Source organism: Acipenser ruthenus, chromosome 9 (genome assembly GCF_902713425.1).
Source record: "Acipenser ruthenus chromosome 9, fAciRut3.2 maternal haplotype, whole genome shotgun sequence".
In the NCBI taxonomy this organism is placed as follows: Eukaryota; Metazoa; Chordata; class Actinopteri; order Acipenseriformes; family Acipenseridae; genus Acipenser; species Acipenser ruthenus.
In genome coordinates this window covers 17,420,062-17,438,787 of record NC_081197.1, presented here as the reverse complement: position 1 = coordinate 17,438,787, position 18,726 = coordinate 17,420,062, and the positions used below count along the sequence as shown (strand labels likewise).

At 37.4% G+C, this 18,726-nt stretch overlaps 1 protein-coding gene across 4 annotated transcripts in view; it reads left to right on the top strand.

Annotated features, from left to right (window-relative positions):
* LOC117405380 (uncharacterized) overlaps nucleotides 1–16,842 on the top strand; it is a 34,179-nt gene extending 17,337 nt beyond the window's left edge. The window contains exons 6-15 of one of the 4 annotated variants that reach the window (XM_034922464.2): nucleotides 171–334; nucleotides 838–1,119; nucleotides 1,346–1,630; nucleotides 2,084–2,380; nucleotides 4,383–4,664; nucleotides 4,761–4,893; nucleotides 5,389–5,549; nucleotides 5,946–6,030; nucleotides 14,747–14,780; nucleotides 15,027–16,842. In XM_034922464.2, coding sequence (XP_034778355.2) covers nucleotides 171–334; nucleotides 838–1,119; nucleotides 1,346–1,630; nucleotides 2,084–2,380; nucleotides 4,383–4,664; nucleotides 4,761–4,893; nucleotides 5,389–5,549; nucleotides 5,946–6,030; nucleotides 14,747–14,780; nucleotides 15,027–15,191 — 1,888 coding nt within the window. In that variant the 3' untranslated portion in view covers nucleotides 15,192–16,842. The remainder of the gene's footprint in view (nucleotides 1–170; nucleotides 335–837; nucleotides 1,120–1,345; nucleotides 1,631–2,083; nucleotides 2,381–4,382; nucleotides 4,665–4,760; nucleotides 4,894–5,388; nucleotides 5,550–5,945; nucleotides 6,031–14,746; nucleotides 14,781–15,026) is intronic. The other 3 variants (XM_034922466.2, XM_034922470.2, XM_034922471.2) reach the window with 3 other exon arrangements.
* Nucleotides 16,843–18,726: the final 1,884 nt, after the last annotated feature.

Below are 18,726 nucleotides of genomic sequence, written 5' to 3'. Positions count from 1 at the left end.
ATGATTTCCCTGTGTAAAGCTCCTTGAGGTGTTTCATTACATGAAAGGCACTACATAAGCTGAATTGTGTTGTGTTGTGTAAGGTACATTAGAGTGATGGCTCCAAAGCAGTCTATTATCCTGTATTCAAAATATGACTATTAATTAATACTATTGCAATTTTAATTTAGACAGAATGATTCACTTCCACTTGACATAAAAGTGGTGAAAAATGGCATTTTTTTTGAAGGACCAATTAAGGAAAGTCATTCGGGGATTTTAATTTGTATTGCTTCCTACCATGGCCATCAACTGTCAGTCCCAGTGGAAATACAGGTCTATTCAGAAAAGCCAGGTATGCAATACATTCACATATTATTAATATTATTATTATACATGGTGAATGCTAATTAGCCAATAAACTTTGGTATTTTATAGTCTTATTATACACGGCGGTGGTGCTAGACCCATGTATAGTGTGGTGGTACAGTATACTGTAATAAAATTGCCCGTATATTAATTAGGTTGATGATAAAACTGCTCACGTGAATTATTAAAAACAAAATCCACCAGTACATGAAAACAATTACTCATTACTTATGATTTCATTTGAACAGAACTGTCAATACCAAAGCAAACAACAATGGCCTGCAGATGTAAGAAAAATATGTCACAATGTACAGAGGCAAGCGATGCCTCGCTAGATTTATGATGTTCCAACATTTTTTTCAGAAAAATGATTGTGCTTGTCACTGCCCTTGTTTCTAAATAAAGCCATGTGTGTCTTTGGTACACTGGCACTTATTGTAAATTCTTAGTAAAGACAAATAACAACAACTGCGTTATTTCCACATTTAGTTCCACCCAACATTAGCACTCTGGTGTTCGATGAAGCAGAACATAAAGTCATTAGGTGCATAGCAGCCAACAGCAAACCAGCAGCAAGGATCACTTGGAATCTGCCTGGAAACCTTCCTGGAGATGTGATGTATAACAGCGCATTTGAAAATGGAACACACACGGTTATTGGTGATGTTAGCATTTCAGCTGACTTGCCTGAGGAACACAATATCACTTGTGTGATTGAACACCCAGCCTTTGAAGCTCCAGAGACCAGGATAATACACATTCCTACATCCTGTAAGTAGCTGATCTGTGGAGATCCTCTTAACTTATGCTTATGTTTTTAAAGGACAACAACAATAAAGGAAACATCAATCTTTTGTTGGCATGATGTATTAGACAGGATTAGCACAGAATTTTAAATTATATATTTACGCCCTTAAACAACAAAGAACCCACCATATGTGCCGAGTCTGTAAATAAATCAGTTGATCATTGTTTTTTTTCTTTGTTACTTTTACAGTAGTTCCCCCAAACATTAGTTTTATGGTATTAGACGAAACAGAACAAAAAGTAATTCAGTGCATAGCAGCCAATAGCAAACCAGCAGCAAGGATCACCTGGAATCTGCCTGGAAACCTTCCTAAAGAAATAATGTATAACAGTACATTTCGAAATGGCACATACACTGCAATTAGTGCTTTTAGGCTTTCTGCATACTTGCCTGAGGAGCACAATGTCACTTGTGTGATCGAACACCCAGCACTTCATGATCCAGAGACCAGGACAATACACATTCCTCCATGCTGTAAGTAGATGCGTTTTTTAACTTTTCGGAAAGGGGATGTCAATGGTAAAGCATATAAATAGTGTGGTAGAGAAGCATAATGTGTTGACTGTTTTGATGGAGAGGCAGGTAGTAGAATGGTAAAACATGTTTAGGATAAATAAAGTGAGTAAAAGACCAGAATGCAAGTGCAAGCTAACCATTCAGAAAATGAGAAACGTGTATGACTTTAACATAATATTGACTAATTACAGGACCATCATTTAGATAGATGAATGAGAAAGGCTAACTGAGTAAATTAAGCATAACCTAAACACTGACATGAGTAGATTTAATATGGAAATGTCAATATAAAAATGTTATTAAATGGTGAAATAAATTTACCATTTACAAAAACTGCTAAAAAGAAGTTAATCAAAATTGTACGTGTTTTAAATGAATCCCAAAATAATGCATCTGTTTCTGTCTTTGAAGTTCCACCCCATATTACCGTACAGAGTGTGACAGAAAACAAAAAAGACAAAGAATACACAACTGTTGAATGTGTAGCAACTACCAGCAAACCTGCTGCGAATGTTACTTTGATTTTACCAAGCAACAATACTAGACAACTGCAAACTGCAAAACACAGTCACAAGAATGGAACTGAGTCAATGGCATGTAAATACACATTTCCTTCTTACTTACATTCTGGGCAAACCATAACCTGTGTGGTAAATCACCCATCACTTGCTGACACAGTCAAGAGAAACATAAGCATTCCTTCATACAGTAAGTCTTTATAGTATCTTAACTGTTCTTAAATTGTAGTCCTCTGTCACTGATGTACCCATTTTGGTCACTTGTATTTTTTTTTTCTTCAGGCATTGATATAAACCAATAAAGCCATGAGAATGAGAAAGTTTAGAAACTAAGTTATATCTGCTCTGTAGTGCAAGTGGGCCAAATTAACTTAAAGGGCATAACTGCAAAGCAATCTCTTTAAGTGGCATACATATTTTAAAAAAAACTGCAGCGACAGAAGAGTTTTTGTCTGCTATTAGGATATCTGGCAAAATATATTATATTTGAAGGGTTCATTAGTACTACAAAAAGAAAGGTGCCATATAATTCTTTAAAGGAAGTGGTGACAAAAAAAGTTAAACATGCAGGAAATTAGCTTGTTTTTTTTTTTTATCTCATAAGACTTTATCTGATATATGTGAAGACAGTGGGCAATTACTCATTACTTATGAATTACTAAACTAAAGCTATAGCAATGTTTATAACCTTTTTATACATTATAAAACTCACTGATCAGCCGGTCGGGTTCAGAGTTGAGTGCTCATTATCCCATAGGTAAATGCCCACTGTTAAAGCGAACAGGACTCGAGAGTCTTGACACTCGCTTTAAACATCGACATAAAATATAAATTTAAAACACATTTAAAAAATGTCTTCATTGGCAAAAAACATGCTTTCGTTTATAAAAGCATTAAAATCCTCTGCAGCGGTCATTAGGTAATTCACCTTGTTTTTCTTAATGTGCTTTGGCCCGGGACTTCTAACTGTCACTGCAGTCAATTAACTAGCAGGCAATGGTTGTTGGCTTGAGCATTAATGCTGAAATAATATTAAAGCATATATCTTCAATGCTTCCACCTGTCCTGACTGTCCATTATTGTAATAATTAAAGCAGAGCCCTCTGAATAAAACATGTTCTATCTTGTATTCATATCTGTAATGAATAATCTGATGTAGCTTGTTAAATATCAGTTGAACCAAGAGCTGCTCTGATATAGGGAACCACTCAGTAGGACTTACTGGCAGAGATCTGATCTAATTTCCTAGAAGAGAGAATCACTCTCAGTCTAACAATTGATAAAATAAATCAACAGAAAAGCACAATTTACATTCAACAAGGCATGGTCTCCTTGGTCCATGCAGGCAATGTGAAAATTAACTTGAATGGAACAACCATCACAGAGACGTATATGTTAGTTTTTATAAGTAATAATATATCCTGAACACCCGATCCAATGTCCGCAAGTATTTATTTGAAGAACCTGATAAGACAGAGAAATTTCAAATTTTCCTCATTAATAATGACATCATTGTCATCTTAATTTCCCAACGATGGGCCTTATTTCTTCAACATTATGTGAAAATAAAAATAGTATTCTCTTCCATCCCCCAGGTGCCAATAAAACGCATTTTATTTTGTACAGTTTACTGCGTTTTATGCGTTTACTGACATGCACATTAATCCTTAAATAAACAGAAATGAAGCAAAGTGGTGGTTCAGGCTGGGAACTCACTTTTAATCAGTTAATTAAATCAAGCTTATTAAGTGTCGGTAACCAGACATTGTCAATTGAAAAAGCAGTACCATATCGCTAACAACATAATTACTTGTCCAGTGATTGTCAGGGAAGGTATTAAACTCTTACCTGATCCATTACCTCCCTGCTGTGAGTTAGTTTGCCTCCACCTCCCCAGCCTCCATCTGTTTTTTGGCTTCATCTAAAGGGGAGGGCAGCTATCCTGCCCCCTGCCCATGGTTTTCCTACAGTCAGCCTCTCCACTTACCAGAGGAAAAATGTATGGGCAGGGGGTTCCCTGAGGCGAGGCCAAAGATGTATTATATGTTAAATGCTTTATCCAAGAACGTATAATACGCATAAATGTGTTATCGTGTCTAATGTGTAATAAATATTTTATCTATCGCATGAGTTCCCTGACTGAATTTGTATTGTGAAATTTACTATAAAAGTCTTTCTTGATTTATTTCCAGATCCAAATATTATCATTAAAATTTTTTTGGCTACACCAAAAAACACACAAAATAGATTAGCTGTATGCCAGTCCATTGGGAGTCCAACTGGAAAAATCTCTTGGGTCCTACCAAAGAATAATACTGGGAATATAACATACAAATATGAAAATGGAACAGGAATGCTTACCAGTATCTATGAATTTCCATTTGCCCTACATGAAGGGCAGAACATAACTTGTGTTATTAATCATGGAGAGCGTCTGGCTACAGAGAAAAGGATAATACACATACCTCAGTACTGTAAGTACAGTACTCTTTAACAAATCAAACACTACACCTGATAATCTTTCAGTTTTCCTCCTGCAGCACACAAATAACATTCTGTTGTACTTGCAGATATTTCTTCCATAAAAGTATTACATGAAAGTCGAATGAATGGCAAAGTAATCCTGCAGAGGGGTCGTCCAAACCAGACAATTGAACTGAAAGTGAATGGCAATGTACCACTGTACCGTTTAGAATGTAGGAGGTAAGCTAAGACACTGCGTTCATAAAGCAAACCTACAGTTGTGAACCCATTATGTTCTGAGCGGAGAAAAAAACAGCCAAATACATTACATATAAAAGCTGTAATAATGGAGAACTCCTCCAACATACACTACAGGTTTGTGTAAAAGTCACTTGACCATTTCATGGTTAATCAGCAGCAGACCATGGGAAGACGGACACTGTGCTTCCTAAGGGTTGCTGTCATAGCAAGTCTGTAGATACCTCATGTCTCCACAATGGCTCGGCCCAAGGAGCCATCAACACCATTCTTTTCCCATGGTCCGCTGTTCCATTCAGTTTGTAGCAGACAATAATAATGGAAGATGGAAATTTCAGAGGATAATTGGGCCTTATCAGTTCAGAGAGGCTGACGTATTGCTTGCCGATAAGAAATGTTTAATATACAGTAGGTTGGCTTTGATGATGCTGAAATTCATCATTCATGGTCATAGATGTATATATTTTTATATCTTAGGATGCATGGTGTGTCTCCTGTGAAACTGCTGGGAAATGTACTGTTCTTTGAAGGGCCTTTTAAGGAAAGTCAGTCTGGAATATACATCTGTGAGGCATCGTACTACCATCATCGAGCTTCTGTTCAGATTGATGTTAGAATTACCTCAGAAGACAGATCCTGTAAGGTTTTATTTAAGTATTTTCTATTTCACAAAAAGTTTGCAGTCTTGATTACACTCTTGAGGAAACCTGTAGTTTATTAAAACTTTTTATTAATTGTTCACTGCCATATAGTACATGTCATTGTGTTTTAAGTGGCTGATGGTAAGTCTATATCTCATATGCACAATACAACTGGTACCACATTGAAGTAGCCATTCCAGAAACATTATGAAATAAAAAACAAAGGTTCAGCCAATTATTCTGTGTTTCCTGTAAATGCATTATATGTGAGGTACCACTGAACTTGCTGGACTTGTTGGTTATATCTTAGTTCTCTTATAGCAGTTTTTTCAACTTAACAACAGTATGAACTGTATGTTTTAATTGAATTAGTTGTTTTCATTTATTTTGTAGGGGAGTATATCCTGATATGTTTTTCAGCAGCAACAGGACTCACCATAATTGCAACAGTTTTTATCTGCATCATTATCAAAGTCTGGTAAGTAGTAATAGAAATAATACCACAAAGGTAGAAGGTGTTCCAATAGAGTAAAACAAAGTGTGCGAGTGTTTGAGTAAACAGGAAATTCACTTACTCTGGCAGACAGCTATCAGACCATTTTTACCATATCGGCATATACAATTCATAAACAGGAAGACTTGGGGTAACTGCTGGCAGTTAAAGTCACGTACTGTATAGCTGAAGCAACCACAACTTACCATTCACACAATGAAAAAAAGCTATGTTTATAATGTTAATTTAGTATCAGATCAAAACATTATGAGACAGGCTAGTCTTATTTCAGGAACGTTTTAACTAATATTAAGGTTAAATTAATATTTTGCCTGTTTTTCCTACAGTCCATGTGTCATTACAGGTAGTCAGGACAGTGTTAAATGTACTGCATAACATGCCACTAACTGCACATTCATACATGGACTGGGGTGTATAGTGTCCGACACTGGGAAATGTGGATACTAGTATGGACATTGTTTATATAATATATGCAATAAGAAGAATATATAAGAACGTATTTCAGCCAGACAATGTAATTAACTAGATTCAACATATTATTTAAACTCACCACCTCATTCGGTTACAATTTGTTGTTTAGTTTTCACATTTCTGCTCCTCCCTTCCTCCTCTTCTGCAGCAGCTTTTCTCTCCCCTGGAGGGCTGTCACCAGGTGGCATCCAGCCCTTATTTCTAAGTGTATTAGTGACACCAGCTCCAAGGGCTCTCAAAATATATGTTAACTTAATGTCATTTTGCAATGTTACTGGCATGTCTGAATAAAATGTCTCTACTCTGTTTCTACAGTTTAAACAGTTTTCTCTGTGCACAAAATGAAGACATTCAATGCTTTATCCGTAATGATTTTTAGCAAGGCTGTATAAACCCAGCTTGTGGAAACTCACTAAATTTGAAGACCTTATAACATTGTAATCACAGTCAAGTCAAGTACCGAAAAAGAGTGGCATTTCATTGCAGTGCAATTCTCACATAATACAAATATGGAATTACTGCTTAAAAAACACAATTAGAGAGCACAGTCCTGTCCGACTCTTGAAACAGGTATGCTGTGAAGAAGCATATGACTAACAACTGAATGCATTGCCAAATAAGGGCTGAGCTGGGTAAAATTGTATCGGTAACCTTCAACAACAGCAGTTTGAAAACACTGATAGATATCTATCACTAGCTCAAATCTAGCACAGTAAAAAAAAAAAAAAAGTATGATGATTACACGCTTCAGGTTTTTGCTGAAAAAGGTTCGGCAGCTCTATTTCCTTTATTTGTTTCCTTACTGTAGCAAAGCTGTTACTTTGCCATAATCCATCAGTTTATTTTCCTTTGTGAGAGAATCTTTTACACACCTGATGCCCAAATAATTGGAGGGAAATTCTCAAGAGGATATTATCAAGAGGCTCAGATGTTCATTATTCAAGACTTTGTATGAATTATGCGCGGTATCTTGTATATTAAAATATTTAATTATCTGGAAGGCATCAGTAGAGGTCTACCAGTTTCACTGCCTCAGCAATTACTATCAGCTTTGAATTTGTATGCTATTGACAGTATCATGACAGTTTGTGGAGATCTTTCCAATCATTATCTATAACGTATCATGAGTTTTCACAAACAAGTAATTTTTTTAGATTATTTGAGATAACTATGCTGTAGCTCGTAGGGCAGTGTTACCACAACAGTGGTGTTTTCCAATCTGTGATATGCAGTCCACACCTGCGTTCCTTCATTAATCTCTCCCTTAAGTGCCCCTTCAATTTGAATGCTATGCTGAGCAACGCAACGCTTCCCTGCATTTTTAGATAAATAAGTCTCAAATACATTCCATTCCCAATAAAGGCAGGGTGATGCGAGGCTGCACCTGGTGATGAATAGAAAATCGTATCCTCTTTAAAAATATGCAAAATATTTATTTTAAAAAGGCTGCAAGTTATTACATTTTTTATTACATACAGAACAGCTAGGTGATGGTACATTTATTACCCATGTATTGCCCTCTCAGATTCCTTGCTTACTAAATATCTTGGCATCACTGAATAGATAACCGTCTCTGCATCAAAAATATGCAAATCATTTTAATAAGCAAGACGCTCCCTGAATGTTATTGTGCAGAATTTTCCCCTAAGCAATCACGTCCCCCAAGACTGTGTACCTGTGCTAGCCATTGCAGAAACTACTTTTCGAGGTTAAAAGAAGGACACACATCCCATCCGGTTAGCAATAAATGGATAACATTTAGGGCCCGATTCTGAAGAAATGTGATAAAACACAAACGTAAGCACTTTGTTTGCTCCGTTCCTTTCATGTTGTGATTTTGAAGGGAGTTTGAGCTGGGTGCTTATTATGAAAGAGACAACAATTATCTACATCAATATATTTAGTAAACAAGATGCCTGAGTGGGCTCTTAGATTCACATAAAAATACAATACAACAACTGTCATGCACTGTTAGGGGTGCACTGTTTCTATTCTGTAATCCTTTAGGAGATAAGTGCAAGGGATAATGTGTGTCTAATGCATTTACAGGAAGCTATCAGGGTGGCAGATTTCCACTGGGGTGGTAGACAAATAATCTATTTTATGATAACATCATCAGGCAAGCCCAATTGTGTCAGGTCTGATCACACAGCAATAGGAACTAAATGTCAAGAGGCAAGCAATTTTGTAACAACAAATGCTAGCAGTCCAGACAATGACATTTGGTTGAACAACTACATGATAGTACAAGTGTAATGGGAAATATAGTGTTACAAGTAGGATGATGTTATTGGGTTAGGTCCAGTGAATGGTGTGACTCAACACCTGTGAGGCATATACCACCAAGGATGATATCTGGGCATATAACAGACAACAATTAAGACATTCAATTGGAATTGATGAAATTTAATGTTGTCCCCTGGCTAGATTTTAACCAGGCTTGGAAAGTAAAGGTCAGTGGCTTATCCAGAGACACTTTCACTGTGCCAGCAAAGCTGTTAGGTAATTAAAAAATTAATAGAGAATGAGAAAGAATCGGTCTATGTAGTACACTACAAACAGTATAATTTCAAGCCACGAGTGCAGTAGTACAGTACTTGATAAAGCTCCCTTTTTATTAACCATGAAATGCATGTCTGAAGTTATTGACGGGCTGTGATTGTAGAATGAAGATAAAATTATTTCAGTCAATGTTTTTAATAGTATAGATGTCATTGAAGTTAACAGGGTCTTGCACTGAGTAGGTACCTTAATGCTCTAACAGGGCATTCACTGTAATACACCTTCATTCAGACTTTGGTAACTTGTAGTGCAGTGATTTGAAATATGTGACAAGGCTCCAGATGTCTGTATCCATTCAATATACGTACAACTGGAACCTTGCTCGACCAATCACATTGCTTGTTTCACGTTCCATTGTTAGCCCTGGATTATAAGTGACTAGAAGCTCCTTTATATAATCTCATGCCATACCTTTAAGTGCTTTATAAGCCAAAAGTACAATTTTAAAATAAACTCTAAACTTCACTGGGAGCCAGTGCAGTGAAGTCAGCACAGGTGTTATATGGTCTCTTTTTTTTCGTTCTGCTGAGAAGCCTAGCAGCTGGATTCTGTATAAACTGCAGGCGATTTATGGCGTAACCAGGAAGCCCAGCGAATAGAGCATTGCAGTAGTCAAGTCAGGAAGACTGAAAAGCATGAATTAGTTTCTCAGATAAAGAGTGAAATGACCTAATTTTAGCAATGTTTCGCAAATGGTAAAATGACACTTTGGTGACATTACGAATATGCAACTCAAAAGATAAATCAGAGTCAAATAAGACCCCTAGGTTTGTCACTTCCATTTTTATGTTTGTGGTCAAATTGCCCAGAACCTAATAATAGAACCTCTGTCTTATAAGAGTTTAACCCTTTGCAGTCCATTTATTAGGCGCGTCGGGTCCAATTTATTTTTACATGCGCAGTTTATTTTAGATGTGCTGTTTAAAAGTATTTTTTCACAGTAAAACAGGTTTAAAAGGCACTGCATATCAGCATGACACTCAGTACTGCATCTCCAGCCCTGCCCCACCTTGTTCGCTGTATTTTTCACAAACCTCTTCATAGTCGCGCATACTGATAAATCATCTCCTGATCACTCGTTTTATCACCAAACTCCTCAATAATGCGATCCAAGTCATTATTGTATTACTGTAACATCTCCAAAAGCTCTGCAAATGTCTGTGATATTCTTTGAGCGCTGGATGCAGAAGCAGCTATCTTGTTTGTTTATGGCCATGTTATCTCTGTGGTGCCGGGGCTATGTGTATTGCTCAGATCCACCCCTTTTTTTTCGGTTTCTCTCGGCTCATATCGGTCTCACTTGGCCATTGAATGGTTTTTCTGGAGAAAAAAACAACTAGAGACCTGTGCTTTACGTCTTTTTGATGATGCTGACAGGGTCTGACATCAGACCGGAAAGGGAAAATTGTAATGTCGGACCTAGTCCGACATAGGACCACAAAGGGTAAATTTAAAAAAAAAATTGTGGAACATCCACCTCTTCACATCAGTAAAGCATTCAGCTAAGGCTGATACAGCCAGGATATCATCAGATGTTACAAAGATGTAGAGCTGTGTGACATCGGCATAGCAGTGAAAGTTAACACCATGTTTACGGGTTATCTCACCCAGCAGTAACATGTACAAAGAGAAAAGAATGGGTCCCAGTATACAGCCTTGGGGAATGCCACAGGCAACCAATGAAAATCCAGACACACTGTCTCCTAATGAAACAAATTGCTGTCTGTTAGTGAGGTATGAATTGAACCATTTTAAGACAATACCAGACAATCCAACCCAACTTCTGAGATGATCAATTAAAGCGATGTGGTCCACTGATGTCTCCCTTAGTCTCAAAACATCCCATTGAAATCGTCTCCAAGACTTGAGATAGTATAGGTTCAGCTCTGGTGTCCTTCCTGATTTCAGAACTATTTACAGGTAATTTCTCAATTAGACTGACATAAAAAAAGATTAAATTCACACCCATATAGGTACTCGTGGAACTTGCGGACCCCAAACACTATTCCCAGGGCCTCCCTCTCAATTTAGGTATAGTTTTGTTCAGCCTTGCTGAGAGTCCTGGATGCAAACGCAGTTGGCTTTTCATCACCATTTTGGAGAACATGGGAAATGACTGCACCCACGCCATACGGTGATGCGTCACAAACAAGCCTGATTGTAAGATTTGGGTCAAAGTGTGTAAACACGTGTGATGAAATCAGCTGCTCTTTAGCCCTCTTAAATGCTTCCTCACAGTCCTTAGACCAATACCATGGCTTGCCCTTCCCCAGCAAAGCATTAAGTGGATTCAGTAGCAAGACTTGGTATGAATCAATTGACTCACATTGTCTGGTGCTGGGGTGTCCATAATCGCTGCTACTTTCTTCGGCATCAATTGTGTGGCCTAAATGCTCCAAAGATTTTTTGGAAAACCTCATTTTTCCTTCTTGACACACAGACCGAAGTCCTCCAGACGCTGCAAAACTGTGTCAAGGTTCTTGAGATGTTCAGTGTCATTCCTCCCGGTCACGAGAATGTTGTCCAGATAACAGTGTACATTGGGCAGGCCCTGTAACACCTGATCCATAGCCTTCTTTGGATCAGGTGTTACAGGCCTGGATTGTAGCAAAACAGGCCCTTTTGTGTGGTGGCATATATTACCTTGAGTTTTCCTCCACCCTCATTTGTAGGTAAGCATGGGACAAATCTGGTTTGCTGAAGCGCTGACCTCTCGCTAGAGAAGCAAACAGATCCTCAATGCGTGGAATTGGCTATTGTTCTACACACAGGACAGGTTTTATCGTTACTTTAAAATCCCCACATATCCCTACAGAGCCATCATTCTTCACAACAGGTACAATAGCTGTGGCCCAATCGCTAAAATGCATAGGTGACAAAACTCCAGCTTCCACTAAACGAGTCAATTCTGCTTCCACTTTCACTTTTGGTCTGATTGCATATGGTACTCGCCGTGGATGACAAAACTTTGGTCTATGTTCTGGCTTCAGGGACACATTTGCTTAAATGCCCCTCAAAGTGCCTCCCCTATGAATATAGCATGCCATTGTAGCACTGCTTCTAGGCTGTAATTGTTACATTGACTAACAGTCCTTATTTCCCACCAGTTGAGTCATATATTTGCTTCAGCCATTCCCTGCCCAAGACGGATGGGTAGTTTCCTTCAACCACATATAAAGGGAGCAGCGCCGTTTGTTCATTCATTTTCACATTTACTGTGATTACACCATTTGGTGAAACTGCCTCCCCTGTATACGTCTTCAGAACAACATTAGTGGTTTGCAAGGGTGTGTTTTTCAACATTGTCTCGTAGATTTCAGTTGAAATCAATGAAACTGCAGCCCCTGTTTCCAATTCCTTTTTCAGTGTTTTTCCTTCTATTACCAGTGTAACACAAATAGCGGCTGTTTCCCCTTTAAGAGTCAGCACATGTAATACTAATTCAGTATCATTATCATCACTAGACACTGGCCGTTTCGATATGATGCACCCCTCTCGTCTGAAAATTAGCAGACTGTGCTTTTTTTCCCCTTTATATGCCCTCAGGCTTTTTTGACCTGCACACACGTCCTATATGGCCTTTCTTGCCGCAATTTCGACACGTCTGAACTTTAAACCAGCAATCATTATAATTATCATTGTGGCTGTCCTTTCCATAACGTCCGCATTTATTAGCCTTTTTAGTTGAAGAAATGGATAATGTATTTACCTTCAGGAAAGCGCTGAGGTGCTGTGCCTCCTGTGCAGCCGTTTCCATGGATACCGCTATCTCCACTGCTTTCTTCAACGTTAATCCCGGCTCTGATAAAAGACACTTTTGTATGGCGTCACTTTTCAAACTGCATACAAATCTGTCTCGTAGAGTGCCATTTAGGTGATTGTCAAACTCGCAGTGTTCAGCTAACTTCTTTGAAGCAGCATCGTACTGCATTTCGGACTCGCCTTCTTCCTAATTCCGTTTATGAAAACGAAACCTTTCGACGATCACGAGAGGCTTGAGGCAGAAATGCGCTTGCAATGCTTCCACTATACTTTCAAAGGTTTTGTCACCCGGCTTCTCCGGCGCACTGAGGCTTCTCAAAAGATTGTATGTGTTGCTCCCCATTACTCTTAGTAACACCGCCACTTGTTTGCCTTCAGTTATATCATTTGTAGCAACATAATGCTCTAATTGTTCGATATAAGTTGTCCACTGCTCCACATTCTCATCAAAAACATCAATATGTCCTATGGTAGCCGCCATCTTTTCCCTGTCTAAACTAGCCTCTTAATTCAGTAATGTAGAATTTCAGCAACCAATATGTTAATCTCAGTATGTGATAACTTTAGGTTCGGTATGAAAGTCCTCATCGCCAGTTTATATTATGTACCACTGGACCTGTCAATATCACAAACTAGACACAGTTACACGGAGCTGGGCTGTTGAACAGAATCTATTTTATTATACTCTTAACCAATTCGCACATACACATGTGCACAGTTCAAACATAACATTGTACCACCCCCATGCGGTAGTAAACAGCAAACTGTAACACTGCAAATACATTAAAACACAATTTTTTTTCTGGAGTAATGGTAATTTGATTTAGACAGAAACACAACAGAGAAGCACACAGAATATATCATTGTAGGATAAGTAATAAATAAATAAATAAATAAATAAATAAATAATATAATAGGGGATCCAAGGCTATCGTTGTAGCATGGGCAGGCCCTGTTTTGTCGGTGAAAACGCAGGGTCTGGAAAATTATGAGATTACTACTATGGAGATTAAAATGGCCAAGTCAAGTACATCATTGTTTCTTGTCAAACTTTTAAAAGTTTATTATCAATAAATAATGCAGACAAATTGGAAGATCTGGATCGCTCTCAGAAGTTAAAAAAGTTGGAAGATAAAAAGATTTACAGTTTAGGCATTGCATAAAATAATAGGCCAGGTACTACAGAAACTAGTTTTAAACACATTCAGTTTGTTAGGCCTTTTACTGCCATGGAAATGCTAGTTAATGCACATTTGCCATATCTACCATGTGCAAACAATATTCAGAGAATTAAAGACTTAGGGTTATATATTTTTCACTGTCATTTATATGCGATTTCTAATGAATTTCTCCATGCTTGGGACAGGACACGAACGCATGCAATATTGCTGCTCTAAAAGAGCCAGGCTTTATTAACGCAACAGGCCACCTTTATACATACATGCTTAGGTTCACCAAGAACCATTTCAAGTTACCTTGTGTTTAAGGTTGAATTTCTGCCTGCTTAGTGTCTGTTACTAGGTATCTGAGTTGTTGATCAATTCATTTTTCTGCTTTTTTTCTGTTTACTGTGGTTTATTCACTGTGGTTTATGGTGGGCATATCGTTTTTTAAATCTATATTTCATTGCACAGGACGAAAGGCAAGTTTACCACACAAATATTTGATTGTAAATTTTTGCTTAGACCTAGATGTAAAACAGTGTATTTATTTCAGTAGCTTTTTTTCCTGGTTTACAAATTAATATGTAAAAATAAATACCCTTGCCATTGAGTTACATTGTTGTTCTCTAGAATACATTTTTTTTAAGTTTACCTAGGGAATCCTAACTTTAATAGTAGTTATCTGTTCTTAAATATATTGTTTAATTATTTTGTTGTTTCAGTAAAGAACCCAGTCAAGATCATCCTAAATCTAAGGTAATATGTTTTTTTTTGTTTGTTTTATTTTTTTAATTACATTTAGATTTAAGTACTAATGTCCAATGCAAATTTCATTACCAGATATTGACCACAGAAACAGTTAGGTTTCTTAAGCTGAGTGGAGCACACTTAATGAAAGATAAGGTAAAATATCTACAGGTATTGACCGCTGCAGAGGATATTAATGCTAAGCATTCATGTTTAGTTTGAAATTTATAATGTGATTTTTTTCTTTTCACTCAGAATTCTTCCAGTAACAATTCAGGAGATTCTATGGAACACCTCACCCGCATCATGCTTGAGCAAAAATCACCTGCATTACAAAAGATGCATGCAAAAGAGAAGCAAGAAGAATATACAGAACTTGTACATTACTCAATAGTCATTGACCTGAAAACTTATGTTTAAAAAATAATGTGATGGTATTGTACTTATTATGGATAAGCCACTTTGGAGAATAGTCAAATGAAACGTGAGACAAGAACCATATATGTGCAATTTTTAATATATATTATTATTTGTTTATTTAGCAGACGCCTTTATCCAAGGCGACTTACAGAGACTAGGGTGTGTGAACTATGCATCAGCTGCAGAGTCACTTACAATTACGTCTCACCTGAAAGACGGAGCACAAGGAGGTTAAGTGACTTGCTCAGGATCACACAGTGAGTCAGTGGCTGAGGCTGGATTTGAGCTGGGGACCTCCTAGTTACAAACCCTGTTCTTTAACCACTGGACCACACAGCCTCCTTGGCCTCCTTATATACTGTATATATAAAGGAAATTCCAATGTTTCATTATATGCACATTTACCTTTCTGTAAACAAAAATGAACTCTCAAAAAAAGATTCAAAAGATAACACAATCTCAAAAACATGTCCAGTATGATGGAAAAAGTTGCCTTTCTGGATATTTCCTATCAGGAAGCTTGAAGTTTCAGTAATAGATTCAAAGATAAAAAATAAAAAAACATCAGTTAAAATCAGACTTTTTTCTACCAACAGAAACTTTTTATTTTTTTATATTACCCTATATTATTGCTTTATTTTGTTTGTAGAATATAGTTTTATCTAAGCTGGGTTTACGCCAGAACAATATTGTTGTTCAACTAGTTGCACAAAACGCATCCACACATTATTTATTGGGTGTAGTAGCCAACTGCAGAGAAGCTGGATAACAGGCATTCAGAAGATGGTACAGGTCAAAGTGGCATGTGCTGGTGCCTCAAAAATGGATACATTATATTGTAATGAATGTAATATGACTGTAAAAGAGTCAGGCTGCTTAAGTGGAGCAGAAGGACATGCCTTGACTGTGTGCATATATACACCAAGAACCATCACACATTTCAGTTCACAAGAACTCGCTTTTTAAATGCAACATGATGAGCTTCCATGACCAAGCTTATCACATTTAGCATATTTGTTTAGTTCATGCTTGAAATCTTAGATTTTTATTTTTTGATTTTTTTTCTTACATTTGTTTTACTTCAAAAAAGGTATACTGAATTTGATTTTACCTACAATTATCTTTTTTCTATTAAAAAATTCGGGGTTTGGGGGTCCCCGAGTTGCTCAGCTGGTAAAAGCAGGTGTGCTGGGTGAGTCATATAGAGAGGGGAGCGCAGGATTGTTCTGGGTACGCAAAGTTGCAAACCTTCGATAGACATTCAACAGAGAACTTCGCATTTGCTCTGGCGCTCCTGTGGGTTGGGGAGGTAAAATCAAGAAGGACTGAGTCACCTCACAGCCCTACAGCAGCCCTAACTGACCAGGTACTGGGATCGGAGGACACCCACTTCTCCTGAACTGCTTATCTTTTTTGTAGCTTTCAATTTTTTGCTTTTAAATGTTTTAAAAATATATTTTAAAATGTGTCTATTTTTTTTTTTTTTTTTACATATACCAGTACTGTATTTTTTGTCTTAAGTCCAACTTGTTTTAAATAAAATGTAATAAAATCAGAGCATTATTAAAAAACGGAACTGAAAACTAAGTATTATTATAGTTTTCATTTTAATACTATGTGCATATGAGTGCAGATTTTTAAAATAAAAGTCTTAAATAAAACAACAACTTGCAATTGTGCTTTTATTTGTCCTAACGTTTCAATTCCAGGGGAAACGAGTCTTGGTATTAGGTGTGTGCTGGATTCACATTTAAGTTTGGAAATGGACAGGACAGGACCAAACCACAAGATGACTTGGTCCTGTTGAAGTGGATGAGGCACACAAAAAGTTTTGTAAAATATAAAAACATTCCAATAGATTTCTTATTTGACTCCAGTTTCCTAAACAAAACTACAGCTGCCAACCTTAAAATTGTGATTGCAACTCCTTTCCAAAACAGAACCCAACTCACTCTGCCTTGACTTCTGTCTAATTAACCCTGAACAAATCCTACAAATATAATTGCCAGGCTGCATGACCCACACAATCCACAGTACCAAAGTGGGAAAATAATATTCTAGGTAGAACACCCACTTCAGAATATCAAACTGTGTTTAACTCACACTAAATAATACTTATGCAGAATACTTCAAACTAATCATGCAATGTGCAATGTAATTTAACTATCCGCCAAAGATAGTCCAAGTTCTTAAGTAAATCATACTTGATTACATTTACATAATTGAATACGGAACGCATCAGACGATAAGTCATTTACTTTTAATTTCTGTACTGACAATGATCTTTGAATCTCATCACGTCCCCGAGAGTATCATTGTTTTCATTAATATTTCCATTAATCTGAGCATGAGGCTGTATTGTATATTCATATCTGCAGGAGAAGTGCTATAGTGGCAATCGTGTCACCTTACAGATTTGGTTATGTGTCATAACCTTCCAGTCGAGAATTTGTTTTTCTCAATTGGATAGATTGTTGCCACAAGGGGCTCTATTTTATAATCTAAACTGTGATGGAAATGAATAATGGTACCTGCACTTTTGCAGACCTCATTGTGCTGCAATGTATTGTTTTTAGTGATGTTAATAGAAGGTTCATATTTCCTGGAGTAAAACACCAGCAGGATATAGATAAAGTGGCAGCTGTATTCAGATACCCTGCTGTTTAGATCGTGTAAACCATTATGAAAAGTTGCAACGTGGTTAATTATGCGCACAAGCATGCATCACACATACTGTTTTATACTGTAACGAGGGCAGGTTCTCAACAGGGGACTAGGTTGCCAGGCTCGGAAAGCCTGTTTACATTTTGTTATTGAGCTGTTTTAATGTCCCTAGGCTGAGCACCTGTGGTAAGTGTGGGGACTGTGGACAGAGATTGAGTTGGAATCCTGTCCATCAGTGATGATTAACACTAGGCAGGATCATTTATTAATACAGGTGGAATGGCTGGGGTGGGACAGAGAGAGAGATTCCAGCAGGTGCAAACTAGGGCTTCATTGTGAAACCTTAAGAAAGCGTTAGAATATCAAGGGTTGACTGCTGCCTCTGTGTCAGTTGTGTCAAGTGGCCTCCTGATGAAGCGATAGACCCCAGCTTGTTACAATATGTTGTCTTGTATCAGTAGATGTTTGTTTAAATATCTGAGCTGCTGGGCACGATGTAACCTGTTCTGAGGGCTGGTAAAGGCTGTTAAAGAGTAAGTAGCGGGGTTCCGAAAAATATAGCGTCCCACATCCCCACATGTTGCTACAACTGTTTAAATAACGCACCTGTCACTTTTCTTTTCACTGTTAACATCCTGACAACATTTTACACTTAAAACTTTTACTTTAAAGTCTGTTTCAAAGCTCTTTTTAAAATGTCTGCTCTAGTGCACTGATAGTGTAAGGATTATTACCCACATTGTCAAACAGGTAACACAGCAATAACAATCCATGATGTTTTAGAAAAGCCAGAGCACTTGTTTTTATGTTGCTGGGTTTTTTTTAATCAGTCTTCCTTCAGTGATTTAGAGAACAGATCTCAAACCCCAGA